This window comes from Enhydra lutris, unplaced genomic scaffold (genome assembly GCF_002288905.1).
Source record: "Enhydra lutris kenyoni isolate GAN:26980312 unplaced genomic scaffold, ASM228890v2 scaffoldscaffold10, whole genome shotgun sequence".
In the NCBI taxonomy this organism is placed as follows: Eukaryota; Metazoa; Chordata; class Mammalia; order Carnivora; family Mustelidae; genus Enhydra; species Enhydra lutris.
In genome coordinates this window covers 34,025,707-34,043,795 of record NW_019154094.1, presented here as the reverse complement: position 1 = coordinate 34,043,795, position 18,089 = coordinate 34,025,707, and the positions used below count along the sequence as shown (strand labels likewise).

The 18,089-nt window shown below is 36.5% G+C and overlaps 1 protein-coding gene across 1 annotated transcript in view; it reads right to left on the bottom strand.

Annotated features, from left to right (window-relative positions):
• Positions 1–18,089, bottom strand: part of LOC111144035 (contactin 4) — a 704,266-nt gene that overhangs the window by 225,885 nt on the left and 460,292 nt on the right. Inside the window, exon 5 of the mRNA XM_022498106.1 lies at positions 2,416–2,511. Within this exon, the coding sequence (XP_022353814.1) occupies positions 2,416–2,511 (96 nt within the window). The remainder of the gene's footprint in view (positions 1–2,415; positions 2,512–18,089) is intronic.

Genomic DNA, 18,089 nt, shown 5'->3' with positions numbered 1-18,089 from the left:
AAACTGATGGCTGTCTGAGATGCTCTCTTAGACCCTTCAAGATCCTGTTGTCTTGCACATTTCCTTGCCTTGCCTGCCTTGCCCACAGTGTTCCTGGGCACGCAATTTCTAATAAAGCCCATAATGAGAATATTTATTTCCTTGTCTTTCACCATCAGGGCCGTCAGGAATGTCAGCACAGCTCAAGAAACTGGATTTCAGAGCTGCTGACTGCTGCCAACAGAGACAAGCACATTTCAGGGGATGTCTATGAAAATGTTTAATATATTTCTCTGTGGGAAGGGGAAAGTATTCAGGTGTCTCACTGTGTAGCAGCACAGAAACACTCCAGGTGCTTTGCCTTTCCCAAAGATACCATTATACCAGGGAGTAGTGGGGCACTTTGTTTCTTAATATGCCTACAAGATTAATTTTTAGCGTTGCTGCCATGTTATGTAGGTTTAATGCTGTGAGGCAGACTGCAGAAAAAATTAGCAAAACCTTCAATTCTTATTTTGATTCGATTTCACAATAGGAAGAGAAAAATTAGTCTGAGTGAGCTTCACTTTAACCAAAATACGTGTCCAGTTAATTGCTTTCTTCATATAAATGACAGAACTTCAATAATGCAAACCTACTGGATAAATATGTTTAGTCTTTACTGAGTTCCCACCATGTAATGATACAACTAAAAGGGATCTGAGAGCTTTCCTTTCATCTCCTCATTTTATAGATAAGATGAGGGAAAATATTTGCTCAATATCAAAGAACGATTTGAAATAGAGTCAGGACCGGAACTCATGTCCTGGACTCCAAATGTAATGCTTCTGATACTAACTTGAAGGGAAAATGGGAGCCCTAAGGAGTAAACATCTCTCAGAACACAAACCACCAAAATCTAATCTGGATTCTCTGCCTGTCTTCAAAAGCCAGAACCTTGAATAATTCCATGTCTTCAATCTAGACTCAGAAGGGCACCTGCCTCTTCCATCTGTTTTTATACTTGTTGTGTCAGAAGTACAAGTCTTTTAGCTATTTTGCTAATTGTTATTTCCTGCTGTAAAGGTTAGCTGGGGCATTAGATCAGAAAGGAAAAGTTACAACTTCAGAATGCAGGACAAAAATAAAAGGGTGTTTTCACATTCTCAGTTTAAAATATTTTTTTTTTCTTTTCATCATGTGTTAGGCCAAACAGAAAATTAAAATAGCAAGGACAGCAGATAGCAAATTCAACTTGAGCCAGAATTTCCAAGAGTAGAGTTTGTCAATCTTGTTACCTCAAGTTTTAGAGGAATCCCAATAAATATCATTATCTATTAAACCTCCAAGCTACTGAACCCTTTATGGGGAGTCAGATTTGTCTGTCAGTCATGGTTAGTCTTTTCAGCAGACACTGCAAGTTGCCTATACAGCACGTCTCTATAGTCTCCCTTATTACAAAATTACGTTTTTTTTTTTTTTTTTTCAGGACTATCAAACTGATCTGTGTAAAATACTTGATTTCTCAGTCTCTTTTGCCACTAGGGGTGATCAGTGACATGTAGGTAAGTCCTTGGGCAAAGCAAACCTTTCATAATACAAAGGCAAATTGAGACAGAGTCTTCTGACTTTTGTCCTTGACTCTTCCTATTTCTTCCTATCTGAACTGCACCCTGGTACCCTAGCCATACCACATGTTGAGGACTTCAGAAAAGGATGCAAGAAACGGCTCGTATCCTGGAAGACATCTTCAAGAAGTGGTATCAGATTTAAATTACATACCTCTGGAAATGTGAGTGAAAACACCACAAAATCCGGTCTGCTGAAACCTGTGTAAGCTGGGTTTTCAGTTTTGCAGTCAAATGAATTCCTTATTTATTTATTTATTGCGTATTAAGGAGGGCACTTGTGATGAACACTGGGTGTTGATGTAAGTGATGAATCACTAAATTTTACACCTGGAACTATGTTATACTGTATGTTAATAAACCAGAATTTAAATAAAAACTTGGAAAAATAAACAAAAATAATTCAAATGGATTCCTAACTGATCCAGTAATTATGACTCTTTACAAAGTGATCCTGGACTGGATCTGATCCTTTCCCAGGTCAAACACAAGATGAAATCAAGCAACGTCAGCTTTGAAACCAATAAAGTTGGAGAAAGTACTGATAGTTTTACCTACATTGCCTTACCAAGAAACAGGATTCTGATCTCATTGGGCTCAGGTGTCTTTCCCCTTGTGCCCGGTAGATAGCAGTTGGGTAGAACGTTTGCAGAATCTGACATTTCCCTATCCTAATTATGGGAGGCATTGATTCTTCCTTGACACAGAGGGACTTTGGGAATCTCCGCAAATGACACTTTTTCCTTAGCCAGTGCCAAGGGGGGCAGAAACCCAGCAGGAAAGATAGCAGTGAGTGAAGTGTAGACATTTCAGTGAATTTATAGTTTACCTCCTGAATGAGCTGGTGGGCCACACAGTAGTACCATCCCCTGACCTTGACGGACAGACACAGTGCTTCTTGTTCTTGTTTTAAAGTTTTCAAGATCTGTTAGGGGAAATAAAAGAACAAGGGTTTAAATTAAAAAGGCCTGAGATGCTGTGGGAGAGTATAAGTGTTTCAAAAGAGGATGGTCTTTTGCTGAAAAATAGCCTTTGTGTCACTCGTACCAAGGAAATTTAGTATAGGCTCTTTCCACGTGATAGTGTCCTGTCTTCCTTGATTCTGTATCTATACTGTAATGGAGCTACTTGCCACATGTGACTAGTTAGATTTAAAACATATAAAATTAAATAAAATGTACACTTCAGTTCCTCAGCCATACTAGCTACATTTTGCGTTCAACAGCCACATGTAGCTAGCGATTCCTATGTTGGAAATAGAATATTCACATCACTGAAGAAAGTTCTATTGGACAGTGAAGGAACCAAGATTTAATGATGTTAAGTGACTTCACCAACATCTTTTTTGTAATTAAATATCATTATCAGGATGTAAATTCATGTAATCTGATGCTCAATTCTGTTCACTTCACGAACCGTTTATTATATGCAATTATGTATCAGTCTATAAGTGCCTAGAATACGACTCTGTATATGCACACACACACATTATATACAATGTATAAACATACATATGCACATATACATAATTGTTTCAAAGCTCTTGTATATTTTCAAAAATTTATAAGGTACCGTCCAAGGTTCTGTTTGGGGGGGAAAACAAAAGTTCCCCCTCTGTCAAGGAGGTCAAGTCTGGTTAGAAAGATAAGACATTACAAATCCAAAAATTGCAGTTTGAGCCTGTGAATAAGCAGCTGCCAATAAAAGTGAGTTCATGTAAAAAAAAAATATGGATAATAAAGTGACAGACATATTACTGTTGAAAAAAATTTTCTTCCATTCTCCCAAATGTAAATCTTCTCAACAAGAAGTATTTTAAGTGCCATTTTGTTTTTGTTGTCTAAAACATTTGATTCAATAACCTCTTATCGGATTTGAGGATTATTCCAAGCCAAGTATACTCTGCAGGGTTGCAAGGCCATCTCAATGTGCACACTAGAGAACATGGACATTTATTGACTATTTCCTTCATGGTGGCCATTTTGCTAAGTATTTTATCTTATTTTATAATTATTTTATTTTATTTTATATTTTTTAGAACTTCTTTTAAAGATTTTTTTTTTTATTCATTTGACAGAGAAAGAGAGAGAGAGAGCGAGAGCAAGCACAACCAGAGGAAGTGGCAGAGGCAGAGGGAGAGGCAGGCTCCCCGCTGAGCAGGGAGGCTGATGGGGGGCTCCATCCTAGGAACATGGGGTCATGACCTGAGCTGAAGGAAGACACTTAACCAACTGAGCCACCCAGGCATCCCTTGATAAGTATTTCTTGATGATTATCTTAAGTGATCCTAATAATAACTGTATGAGTTAATTTCCATTAATGTCTCCATTTTACAGGCTAGAAAGGAGAGGCACCATGAGGTTTGTTAAAGGCTACATTAATGAGTGATGAAGCTAGGAGGAGAAAGCTGACAACCTTCCTGCAAAATGGGATGTTTCTACAGTCAGGCTTGACTTTAAGGAGAGGTCAGGATATTAAAAAATTTAGATACACACATATCTTCATTACCAACTTCTAGAATTATGCAAATTTTAAGATCATACATTATTATTTTCATTAATTAAGTACTTATAAAAATTTCACTAAACATCATTTGGTTGTCAGCTCAGGATACAAACATTATATGCTCTATAGCTTCTGCCCTATAGGGACCCAAGAGTGTAGTGGGCATGACTGACAGGTAACACCTAATCACAGGAAGCCAAACTATATCAGAGTTAAGATGTGAAACAGTGCACTTAGAGGACATGTATATATTCAGCACAATACAAAAAAAAAAGTACTATAGCTTGAATTACGTTGCTGCTATAATACAATTCTTTTAATCCAAGGAGTACCAGGTGAGACAGATATGATATTTTTCTTTCAAGGAAATGGCTCTTCAGAAGAGATTAAGGGAGAGATTTAAAAACAACTTTATGGGACGCCTGGGTGGCTCAGTTGGTTGGGCAGCTGCCTTCGGCTCAGGTCATGATCCCAGCGTCCTGGGATCGAGTCCCACATCGGGCTCCTTGCTCAGCAGGGAGCCTGCTTCTCCCTCTGCCTCTGCCTGCCATTCTGTCTGCCTGTGCTCACTCTCTCTCCCTCTCTCTCTGACAAATAAATAAAATCTTTAAAAAAAAATAAAAATAAAAACAACTTTATTATGGAAAATGGTTTAATATGGTAAACCATTACGCTTAAAAGTGACAGTGAATCACTCTGAATTGTCACTTCTGCATATAGGTTCTTAGAATACGTCATCTAAGCTTTTGCACAAACATCCCATCCAATCTTCAGAGTTGCATGAAAAATTAAGGGCTAATAGATAAAAGAGATCATGTAGGCAAAATGCACCACTGTTATGACTAGAGAAAGGGCATTAAGAAAGAGAAAGAAAATGAGAAACACATGCTATGATTTTTAACTGTCCTTTCTGAGTTTAAAAAACTAGATTTCTGTTTCTTCCTTTTTGGCTTATGAATTCATACAGTTCTACAAGTATTGGGCAGTCAGAATAAATCACAGTAATCTGATATTCGATAAAATATTTAGACATATTTCTTAGTAGTTAGTTGAAATAAATTCCACATGGCAAACCCTACTTACATAGTGAATGAAAAGACTACATTTAGACAGATTTGACTTTGAAATCAATTCTGTCATATATTAGCCATGTTGCTGACCTTGGGCAAGTCTTCATTTTCTCATAAATAAATGTGAATAAGTGTGTTTTGTTTTCAAGTAAGAGTCATGGTCAATAATTAAGTAAGATAATACTTGAGAAACACAAGGCCATACACAAAGCCTGTCATGCTACAAGTTTTGCATTCAGTATATGTTTGTTCTGTCCACTGAAAAATGCTGTAATACAGAGGCAAATCATAACCCAATCATTTTATTTATGAGAGTGTCCCAAATAGTAAATGAATTCTAGAGAGAATTCTAGAGAGCTACAGATGCTAAACAAAAGACACTATATTTATGCACATGTTTAAGGAAAAATTTCATGTCCAAAACTGGCCTTTTTAGATATAACTATCCATCCAGATCATAATTACTAGCAGCATGATAACTGTAGAAATCAAAGAACTATGTATGTGAATGGTATATTTGAAGCTTGTATACTCATGGCTCAGGCCTTTCTCAGCAAATTCCCACATATATTATTTTCTAAGAGTCATTTTATTTCTAAAGCCTTGGTACTAGGTAATGATAGCTAACAACAGACATTACAAGACAGTTAGAATATGTTTTGGATAATGCTCTATTACCACGACCATTGCTCTAATAGCAACAATAGCATCCACCTGCAAAATGCATTAAGGTCATACCATGCGCCAAGCACTTATCATATAGATCTCATCTAATTCCATCATAATTTAAATTATCAATTTAAAGGTGATAGAAGTGAAGCTCAGAGACATTTCTTTACCCACATACGAAGTGGTCAGAAAAATACAAATTCATATCTGTCTCCCTCCAAAGCTACTGCTCTCAAACACCAGAATATATGGTTTCTGCACTGATTGGCTTCTGCACTGATTTAGTGAAGCCAGTGAAAAAGAGCATTCAAACTAGTTACTCAAAATTTTAGAGAAAAAAAAAGTTTGAATGAATATTAAGCTCTTCAGTAAATATGCAAGAAAATCCACATTTCAGTGCACAAAGCAATGAGTAGGTGCATTTGATTCCAAATCTTCTATTCCTTTGCTTTTCCTTGTGGTTGAATACTCAATGTAGGGATTTTAAACATTAGGTGAAAAGGATGAAATCGAACAAGGAGAAAACAATCAGAAACAACTCTATTAAGAAGCATGATTGTTGCATTGTCAGTAAGGTAGCTGAACAATGCAGTCAGGCACTAAAGATATGGCTGAATAAATGATGTATATGTATGACAAGGAATTAATATCCATGTATTGTGGCTTTTCAAAACAACTTGTTTTTCCAGCTCTGTATATGGTTCACTGACACATGATTCATAGACTTTTAAAAATAAATGGCTATACTTTTTGGTGTTGATTTCATTCATCATCATTTTACATAAATTTTTCCAGAAATCATATGCTAAGGGACGCACAATTTTGTGGCAGATGTGTTTTCATGTCATATTTTTCTGTGGAAACAATTGTCCCTTTTTCTGCTGTGGAATGTAATATCAGCATTTCATTTTTAAATGAGATTAGAAAATATGCTATAGTACTTGGAATGTGTATTGAGCACATGGAGGAAATGATTTAGCAGTTAAATTCCTGGGGGAGTAAAAGTATACAAAGGTCTTAAAGCTGTAATATGTGATAAATAATAAAAAGCCTTAATATATGAGAATACTTAGAATTCAGGCTGCAGAGTAAATCAGAGAGTGAGAGGGAACAATCTCCACATATTTCCTGTCTATAAAGTTATTAAATGTTTAGAGGAAAGGAAGAGATACTTTACAATAAATACCTGGATGTATTCTATAGAAAACAAAAATCAAGAGGGCCTAAGATATGTTTTGAGAAGTAACAGTAAATAGTAAAGAGTAACTTATTTAGGCCATCATTAAGGGACTACCCATTGAACAGGGAAGAGCTGAAGACATTCATAGGGTGGGACCAGCCAAGGTATAAGACCTTTAGTTTTAAAATGGCCAGAAAATGTTAATGAGATCATAACATAGATCATTGTTGGTTAAGAATCTACAAGAGGCAGTAGGAAAGGAAAGAGGAAGAATGAAACAGTAAACTATGCAAGTAATGCATGTATTTTTAATACATGTATTATTCACTACAAGTTAAAAATAATTCACTTTTTCCCTGGTTTCAGTAGGCATGGATCCTATTAATTCTTATAGAGTGGCCTTAGAACAAGAAATTTCCATCACCAGTTTCCTTTGGTAAAGCTTCCTCCAATTTTGAAAGTAGCAATCAATAAGGAAATCAATATCAACTTGGAAAAATGGTCAAGCAATACATTTGTTATGGATACAATTTCCATAATGATGATTGCACCATTTATTTTTTTAAAAGAGGTATTTTTAGAACATAACTTTAAAAACTGATTATCATGCAGCATATTTAAAATTATGTCTTGACTCTCTGCCATTTGTTCCCTGAATGTATGCATTTGTGGATGCACATTTGCATGGTTTCTTGAATTCTAGAGATTCCTACTGAAAACAAGTCTAAACTTATAAAACCTTAGAAATTGCAAAGCCACATCTTTTACATTCTTTCTACTCAGGAAGAAAGAAGAAACCATTAATGAAACTGGCATGGTTGACTGGGTTTCCCAGTGAGAATATACAGCAAGAGGAAAAATTGCATAGTGGTTTAACATACTGGCTTTGTAGTCAGAAGGACCTGAGGACAAATGTGGTACTCTTACTTTCTAGCTGTATGATGGTGGTAGGTGAGCTATTTAATCTCCCAGAACTTCAGTTTCTTCATCTCTAATATTAGGATAATAATCCCTATTTCATAGAGCTCTTTAAAGAAGAAGATCATGCATATGAAGAATTTACATACTATCTGATCCAAAGTTGGTAGGCTATAAATTTTAGCATTATCATTATTGTTTCTTGCCATCAAAATGAAACTGTACAGAAAGTGACTTACTGGGGGAAAGCCTGTGAGTCCAAACTTCCACAAGATAAGGTAACACTAGAGTGGTCAAGTCAATTGTACCATGGCAAAAAAATGCTAATAGGGCTTAAAACAGATCTTCTTTTGCTAATCTTAATTGTGTTTTTAAGTCTAGACAGAAGCTGAAGTAAGCAGTCTATCTCATCCTGTCCACTGCATGGACTGTATTTTTTATATGACTTACAATTAAGATATACTCACATATAATGGATTCAGAAAATTTTTCTTAAGAACTTTTTCTTACGATGATACGGTCTGAGAAAGTTTATTACTTTTTAGTGAAAAAGTGGAAAATATTTTCATAAAATAGTAAAAACTAATATTTGTTTACCTTCTACAACAGATGCAAACATATGATTTCTGAAACAGAAATAAATTATGAAACATTATATTATTTACTGATTATATAAATTTACTTACTGAACTAAAGTTCACACTATAGACCAGACGGAAATAGAATGGATAAAAATGGAAATCGAAATATATGTATATATGATTGTAAAATATTGATAGATATGTTTGTCAGAATCTTGCTTTTCCTTATGTTGTTAACTTTCCCATTTGTTTATCCAGTCTCCAGCAAATATTTTTTGAGTTCCTCTTTTATTCCAAGTATTGATGTCAGCTATCTTATTTCTCTAACAACTAAATAAAACAACAAAGGAAAACATATGTCTACGCTAAACATCTGAAATTAAATATCCCAATTTGTTGGCAGTCTAAAGTAAGAGATCAAAATCTGATTCTAGGTGGCAGTCTGACATTGAAAAGTAAAGCAAATCTCTTTCCTGGAGATCTTTGTGTCTTTATTAATATTTCTAAGTTAATGTGTACTCAATTTACGAATGACTCATTCATAGAACTGGCTTATGACCTTGTTCTTTTACAGTCCTAACGCTGCTACTATGGACATCTTATGAAAATTCTCAAGCACCTATTTCCAAGTACAAAGGAAGAGGCCGTGGGATCTCTCCCAGGTGCTGAACAAGACCACACAATATCTCCCACCAAATGTCTGAAGTTTTTCTCACCCTCTTCAGTTATGCCAGATGGAAACTATAATTTAGGGATTACTTTGGAATTACAGAAATTATATTTTAAAACCATAAATGGCTGTAAATACATTACCTTGAGAGTAGTCATTTACAGTGAAGAGGAATTAATCCAATCAGATTTCTTTCTCTAAATAAGTAAATAAGATCAGTAGGGATTCTTTGGGAGTTTTAACAAAAAAGAAAGAAAAGAAAATGTTATCTACGAAATAATGGAGAGGGTAAAATAGGGCTGAGAAAACTCAAGAAAAAATTAATGACCTAAAAAATAGAATGAGGAAAGGTGGGTAGAGACTGTCAAAGACAAATTTGCCTGGAGTCAGCAATCTTGCATTTTGCAAAAGAGGAAGTTATGCTCCTCTTTCTCCTCCACCACATTACTATAACATTTTTCTTTTCCAGCAACAAAACCTAGTTAAGAACTTAAAATGGAATATGTGTTAAGGAGGCTTCTGAGGACTCCTTGGGAAATTAATCACTTTTGTAAACTCTAACTCATTAGCAAACAACTACAACAACAACAACAACACAATAGAATGCCAGTTTTAACTAGCTTCCATAAAGAACTCAATTTCTCATTTTCCATGTGTTCATTTATTTAATCCTTGAAATGGCTCTATGATGTATTATTACTAATCCCATTTTATATAAAGAAAAAGTTAACACCCAAGATCAAAGATACAGTATAAGGAAGAGAATGAATTATAACCAAGGTTAACCTAATCCAGAAGTATACACACTTAGCCTCGTTCTACATAGAATTAAATTTTAAAAATGAAAAATGAAAAATTTTAATTAAAAAAAATTTAAAGTTTTAATTTTAAAAATGAAACTTAAACTTTTAAAAATGAAAATTTTAAAAATTTGCTGATTGGTTGACTAGTTGAGACTTTCACTTTTTAACCTCTCTACTATTATTTCCTTGACTTTTCAAGAAAATAAAAGGTGCTTTGTTGCCCTTTGCTCTGTAAGTGTGTGACTCTCCTGTAGTTCTTTTTCTTCCTCATATTGGTTTCTTTCTCTTTATTCTTCTTTCTGAGCATATTCGATTTTATCTAGACCCTGTGTTACTTAATAAATTAAAGAACAACTCAATTTAAAATGTTTGAGTTTCTCCATGTGTTCCATAAAAACCTGAACCTATCTAACTCACAAGGTTATAAGAATTAGTGTGATATGGCAACATAAATAATGTTGGTCTACTTTGGAGACAGGTGCTCTAAAATACAAGCTGTTATTACCAGCGCTTTTCTCTACAGGAGCTCATCTCTTTTCGCATATCATCCTGACTCAGGAGTGTTAATGGTTAGGCAGCTGCATTCTGTATCTTTGGTTTCATGTTTACAAAACATCAACAGAAACAAGGATTTCAGAAAAGCATTTGGCCTAGTAAATTCTAGAATAAATCATGAAATATTCACTGTATTCCATAAAGGCCCTTTGATATCTGGTCCCTGCCTATGTACCCAGTCCCATTTCCTCCTTCCTTATTTAAACCACAATAAACAGGTTTTGCTTTCTGTTCTTCAAGAACTTTAAGGTTAATCCTTTTTTAAGACCTATGAACTTGCTGTTCCCTTTATTTGGAACACATTTGACTCATCTTTTGGCTCGTCATTCCCATCCCTCAGGACTCAATTCAAATGTCACCTCCTCAGACAAACCTTTTCTGAGGGTTTATCTCAAGTAGACCACCACTGACTCTAGTCACTTTCCATCACATCACCTCTTTATGCCTTATGTTTTCTTATATGCTATTTGATTTATTGTCTCCCCTACATCCCTTCCTCTACCCAAGAGAAAAGCTTACTGGAACAGAAATCTTTTCAAGTCTTTATCAATCTGTAGCATGGGGCCCCAAACAGTGTCTGATACATACTAGGTACTTAATGACTATTTGTTCAGCACAGCTCCCTCCTGTTTCACACACTCAGTAAGACTTGTTGGTCTAGCATGAACTTTCTTGTATTTGTCCACATGAAAGACCATTTCCCAACATCTTGGCTACAAAAGACCTTTGGGTGCTGGATCTTGCCAGGGATGCTCTGGAAGGTAACTTCAAGAAAAGGTCTCTAATCAAAGAGTTAAGCCACCCAAGTATGAAAGCTTAGAGATACACTCACCAAGACTGAAATACAAGCAGGGTATGAAAAAAATTTGCTGCTTGATACAAGAAATACCTTCCCACCCGCTGACCCCTGAGGCTCAGGAAATGCCCAAGATGATGAAAATATGAAACAACAGCATGCAAATTGCATGGGTCTGTTATTTGTGATCAGGGCTCTCAGCTAGTCAGTGATATAGCATACAATTATCTGTTTTTCATCTAGTGTGAGAATTCTGTAATTTGATAGACTTATGATCATTACAGTTTTGACAGAAAGAAACATGATTCTTCATTTTGTACTTTTCTTTGTGCCTTTTCTTCTCCCCTCTGAAAATTAAAATTAGCAAGTTGTAATTCATTGTACCAGTCTTCTTAATAAACAGGCAACCCTAGAGGGCAAATCAAATATATTCAAGTAACACTAGAATAAATATCCTCTGAAGAAATGCTGAAAAGGCATGTATCAGGAGGCCATTGTAAAGTCAGTAATCTATAGGAAAAACCTTGGGAAGATACTACTAAATGGAGATATATGGGCCACAGATCATGATCAAACCCTGGAGACCATATATTTACCTGCCATACAATTGGTGATAAAACACTGTGCTTTAAAGGGAAAGAAATCTTTTCATCCGAAACTTTTTCATTCCATTTCTTTTGTTTTGTTAACCTTTTAGAGATACAAGCCTGAGCAATTAATTCACTTTCAAGTTTGCCTAGCACTGAGTGGCAATGGGTACAGTCTCTAAGGAAGAGGGGCAGTTTCTCACGTCCTGCTCATAAATGAAACTAGGTAGGTGCTTATATATTTAAATGTTCTCTTATTTCTATAATTTTTTTAATTTTTTTTTTTTAATTTGACAGAGATCACAAGTAGGTAGAGAGGCAGGCAGAGAAATGGAGAAGCAGGCTCTCTGCTGAGCAGAGAGTCCCACGTGGGGCTCAATCCCAGGACTCTGAGATCATGACCTGAGCCGAAGGCAGAGGCTTAACCCACTGAGCCACCCAGGTGCCCCAAATGTTCTTATTTCTATCCAAAAAAGTAGACATATTTCCCAAGGATCTTGGGAAGAAATTACACTGATTGTTAATTTAATTTAATTTTTTTTTTGCTTTTTATTTATTTATTTATTTTTTAAATTTTATTTTTTATAAACATATATTTTTATCCCCAGGGGTACAGGTCTGTGAATCGCCAGGTTTACACACTTCACAGCACTCACCATAGCACATACCCTCCCCAATGTCCATAACCCCACCCCCCCTTTCCCAACCCCCCTCCCCCCATCAACCCTCAGTTTGTTTTGTGAGATTAAGAGTCACTTATGGTTTGTCTCCCTCCCAATACCATCTTGTTTCATTTACTCTTCTCCTACCCCCTTAATCCCCCATGTTGCATCTCCTCTCCCTCATATCAGGGAGATCATATGATAGTTGTCTTTCTCCGATTGACTTATTTCACTAAGCATGATACCCTCTAGTTCCATCCACGTCGTCGCAAATGGCAAGATTTCATTTCTTTTGATGGCTGCATAGTATTCCATTGTGTATATATACCACATCTTCTTTATCCATTCGTCTGTTGATGGACATCTAGGTTCTTTCCACAGTTTGGCTACTGTAGACATTGCTGCTATAAACATTCGGGTGCACGTGCCCCTTCGGATCACTACGTTTGTATCTTTAGGGTAAATACCCAGCAGTGCAATTGCTGGGTCATAGGGTAGTTCTATTTTCAACATTTTGAGGAACCTCCATGCTGTTTTCCAGAGTGGTTGCACCAGCTTGTATTCCCACCAACAGTGTAGGAGGGTTCCCCTTTCTCCGCATCCTCGCCAGCATCTGTCATTTCCTGACTTGGTAATTTTAGCCATTCTGACTGGTGTGAGGTGATATCTCATTGTGGTTTTGATTTGTATTTCCCTGATGCTGAGTGATATGGAGCACTTTTTCAGGTGTCTGTTGGCCATCTGGATGTCTTCTTTGCAGAAATGTCTGTTCATGTCCTCTGCCCATTTCTTGATTGGATTATTTGTTCTTTGGATGTTGAGTTTGTTAAGTTCTTTATAGATTTTAGACACTAGCCCTTTATCCGATATGTCATTTGCAAATATCTTCTCCCATTCTGTCAGTTGTCTTTTGGTTTTGTTAACTGTTTCCTTTGCTGTGCAAAAGCTTTTGATCTTGATGAAATCCCAATAGTTCATTTTTGCCCTTGCTTCCGTTGCCTTTGGCGATGTTCCTAGGAAGATGTTGCTGCGGCTGAGGTCGAAGAGGTTGCTGCCTGTGTTCTCCTCAAGGATTTTGATGGATTCCTTTCTCACATTGAGGTCCTTCATCCATTTTGAGTCTATTTTCGTGTGTGGTGTAAGGAAATGATCCAATTTCATTTTTCTGCATGTGGCTGTCCAATTTTCCCAACACCATTTATTGAAGAGGCTGTCTTTTTTCCATTGGACATTCTTTCCTGCTTTGTCGAAGATTAGTTGACCATAGAGTTGAGGGTCTATTTCTGGGCTCTCTATTCTGTTCCATTGATCTATGTGTCTGTTTTTGTGCCAGTACCAGGCTGTCTTGATGATGACAGCTTTGTAATAGAGCTTGAAGTCCGGAATTGTGATGCCACCAACTTTGGCTTTCTTTTTCAATATTCCTTTGGCTATTCGAGGTCTTTTCTGGTTCCATATAAATTTTAGGATTATTTGTTCCATTTCTTTGAAAAAAATGGATGGTACTTTGATAGGAATTGCATTGAATGTGTAGATTGCTTTAGGTAGCATAGACATTTTCACAATATTTATTCTTCCAATCCAGGAGCATGGAACATTTTTCCATTTCTTTTGTCTTCCTCAATTTCGTTCATGAGTACTTTATAGTTTTCTGTGTATAGATTCTTAGTCTCTTTGGTTAGGTTTATTCCTAGGTATCTTATAGTTTTGGGTGCAATTGTAAATGGGATTGACTCCTTAATTTCTCTTTCTTCTGTCTTGTTGTTGGTGTAGAGAAATGCAACTGATTTCTGTGCATTGATTTTATATCCTGACACTTTACTGAATTCCTGTACAAGTTCTAGCAGCTTTGGAGTGGAGTCTTTTGGGTTTTCCACAAAAGTATCATATCATCTGCAAAGAGTGATAGTTTGACTTCTTCTTTGTCGATTCGGATGCCTTTAATGTCCTTTTGTTGTCTGATTGCTGAGGCTAGGACTTCTAGTACTATGTTGAATAGCAGTGGTGATAATGGACATCCCTGCCGTGTTCCTGACCTTAGCGGAAAAGCTTTCAGTTTTTCTCCACTGAGAATGATATTTGCGGTGGGTTTTTCATAGATGGCTTTGATAATATTGAGGTATGTGCTGTCTATCCCTACACTCTGAAGAGTTTTGATCAGGAAGGGATGCTGTACTTTGTCAAATGCTTTTTCAGCATCTATGAAGAGTATCATATGGTTCTTGTTCTTTCTTTTATTAATGTGTTGTATCACACTGATTGATTTGCGGATGTTGAACCAAACTTGCAGCCCTGGAATAAATCCCACTTGGTCGTGGTGAATAATCCTTTTAATGTACTGTTGAATCCTATTGGCTAGTATTTTGGTGAGAATTTTTGCATCTGTGTTCATCAAGGATATTGGTCTGTAGTTCTCTTTTTTGATGGGATCCTTGTCTGGTTTTGGGATCAAGGTGATGCTGGCCTCATAAAAGGAGTTTGGAAGTTTTCCTTCCATTTCTATTTTTTGGAACAGTTTCAGGAGAATAGGAATTAGTTCTTCTTTAAATGTTTGGTAGAATTCCCCCTGGGAAGCTATCTGGCCTCGGGCTTTTGTTTGTTTGGAGATTTTTGATGACTGTTTCAATCTCCTTACTGGTTATGGGTCTGTTGAGGCTTTCTATTTCTTCCTGGTTCAGTTGTGGTAGTTTATATGTCTCTAGGAATGCATCCATTTCTTCCAGATTGTCAAATTTGCTGGCGTAGAGTTGCTCATAGTATGTTCTTATAATTGTCTGTATTTCTTTGGTGTTCGTTGTGATCTCTCCTCTTTCATTCATGATTTTATTTATTTGGGTCCTTTCTCTTTTCTTTTTGATAAGTCTGGCCAGGGGTTTATCAATCTTATTAATTCTTTCAAAGAACCAGCTCCTAGTTTAATTGATTGTTCTATTGGTTTTTTTTGGTTTCTATTTCATTGATTTCTGCTCTGATCTTTATGATTTCTCTTCTCCTGCTGGGTTTAGGGTTTCTTTCTTGTTCTTTCTCCAGCTCCTTTAGGTGTAGGGTTAGGTTGTGTACCTGAGACCTTTCTTGTTTCTTGAGAAAGGCTTGTACCGCTATATATTTTCCTCTCAGGACTGCCTTTGTTGTGTCCCACAGATTCTGAACCTTTGCGTTTTCATTATCATTTGTTTCCATGAATTTTTTCAATTCTTCTTTAATTTCCTGGTTGACCCATTCATTCTTTAGAAGGATGCTGTTTAGTCTCCATGTAGTTGGGTTCTTTCCAAAATTCCTCTTGTGATTGAGTTCTAGCTTCAGAGCATTGTGGTCTGAAAATATGCAGGGAATGATCCCAATCTTTTGATACCGGTTGAGACCTGATTTAGGACCGAGAATGTGATCTATTCTGGAGAATGTTCCATGTGCACTAGAGAAGAATGTGTATTCTGTTGCTTTGGGATGAAATGTTCTGAATATATCTGTGATGTCCATCTGGTCCAGTGTGTCATTAAAGGCCTTGATTTCCTTGTTGATCTTTTGCTTGGATGATCTGTCCATTTCAGTGAGGGGAGTGTTAAAATCCCCTACTATTATTGTATTATTGTCGATGTGTTTCTTTGATTTTGTTATTAATTGGTTTATATAGTTGGCTGCTCCCACGTTAGGGGCGTAGATATTTAAAATTGTTAGATCTTCTTGTTGGACAGTTCCTTTGAGTATGATATAGTGTCCTTCCTCATCTCTTATTATAGTCTTTGGCTTAAAATCTAATTGATCTGATATAAGGATTGCCACTCCTGCTTTCTTCTGATGTCCATTAGCATGGTAAATTCTTTTCCACCCCCTCACTTTAAACCTGCAGGTGTCTTTGGGTTTAAGATGAGTTTCTTGTAGGCAACATATAGATGGGTTTTGTTTTTTTATCCATTCTGATACCCTGTGTCTTTTGATTGGGGCATTTAGCCCATTAACATTCAGGTTAAGTATTGAGAGATATGAATTTAGTGCCATTGTATTGCCTGTTAGGTGACTGTTATTGTATATTGTCTCTGTTTCTTTCTGAGCTACTACTTTTAGGGTCTCTCTTTGCTTAGAGGACCCCTTTCAATATTTCCTGTAGAGCTGGTTTGGTATTTGCAAATTCTTTCAGTTTTTGTTTGTCTTGGAAGCTTTTAATCTCTCCTCCTATTTTCAATGATAGCCTAGCTGGATATAGTATTCTTGGCTGCATGTTTTTCTCATTTAGTACTCTGAATATATCATGCCAGCTCTTTCTGGCCTGCCAGGTCTCTGTGGATAAGTCTGCTGCCAATCTAATATTTTTACCATCGTACGTTACAGACTTCTTTTCCCGGGCTGCTTTCAGGATCTTTTCTTTGTCACTAAGACTTGTAAATTTTACTATTAGGTGACGGGGTGTGGACCTATTCTTATTGATTTTGAGGGGGGTTCTCTGAACCTCCTGGATTTTGATGCTTGTTCCCTTTGCCATATTGGGGAAATTCTCTCCAATAATTCTCTCCAATATACCTTCTGCTCCCCTCTCTGTTTCCTCTTCTTCTGGAATCCAATTATTCTAATGTTGTTTCTTCTTATGGTGTCACTTATCTCTCGAATTCTCCCCTCGTGGTCCAGTAGCTGTTTGTCCCTCTTTTGCTCAGCTTCTTTATTCTCTGTCATTTGGTCTTCTATATCGCTAATTCTTTCTTCTGCCTCATTTATCCTAGCAGTGAGAGCCTCCATTTTTCATTGCACCTCATTAATAGCTTTTTTGATTTCAACTTGGTTAGATTTTAGTTCTTTTATTTCTCCAGAAAGGGCTTTTATATCTCCCGAGAGGGTTTCTCTATATCTTCCATGCCTTTTTCGAGCCCGGCTAGAACCTTGAGAATCGTCATTCTGAACTCTAGATCTGACATATTACCAATGTCTGTATTGATTAGGTCCCTGGCCTTTGGTACTGCTTCTTGTTCTTTTTTTTGTGGTGAATTTTTCCGCCTTGTCATTTTGTCCAGATAAGAGTATATGAAGGAGCAAATAAAATACTAAAAGGGTGGCAACAACCCCAGGAATATATGCTTTAGCCAAATCAGAAGAGATCCCAAATCGTGAGGGGGGAGGAAGAGGATAAAAGAGGTTCAGAAAGAAAAAAAAAAAAAAAACAATTAAAAAAAGAAAACTGATAAAGAAAAAATATAAAAAGGAAAGAAAATATATATATATATATTAGATAAACTATTTAAAAAACGTTAAAAAAGAAAACAGTAAAAGTTAAAAAAATTTAGCAGAAGAAGAGAACAAAAATTGAAAAAGAAAAAAAAAATTAAATTAACTGCAAGGCTAAAGAATCATGGGGAGAAAGCCATGAGTTCCGTGCTTTGCTTTTTCCTCCTCTGGAATTCCGCTGCTGTCCTTGGTATTGAAACTGCACTCCTTGGTAGGTGAACTTGGTCCTGGCTGTGTTTCTTGTTGATCTTCTGGGGGAGGGGCCTGTTGTAGTGATTCTCAGGTGTCTTTGCCCC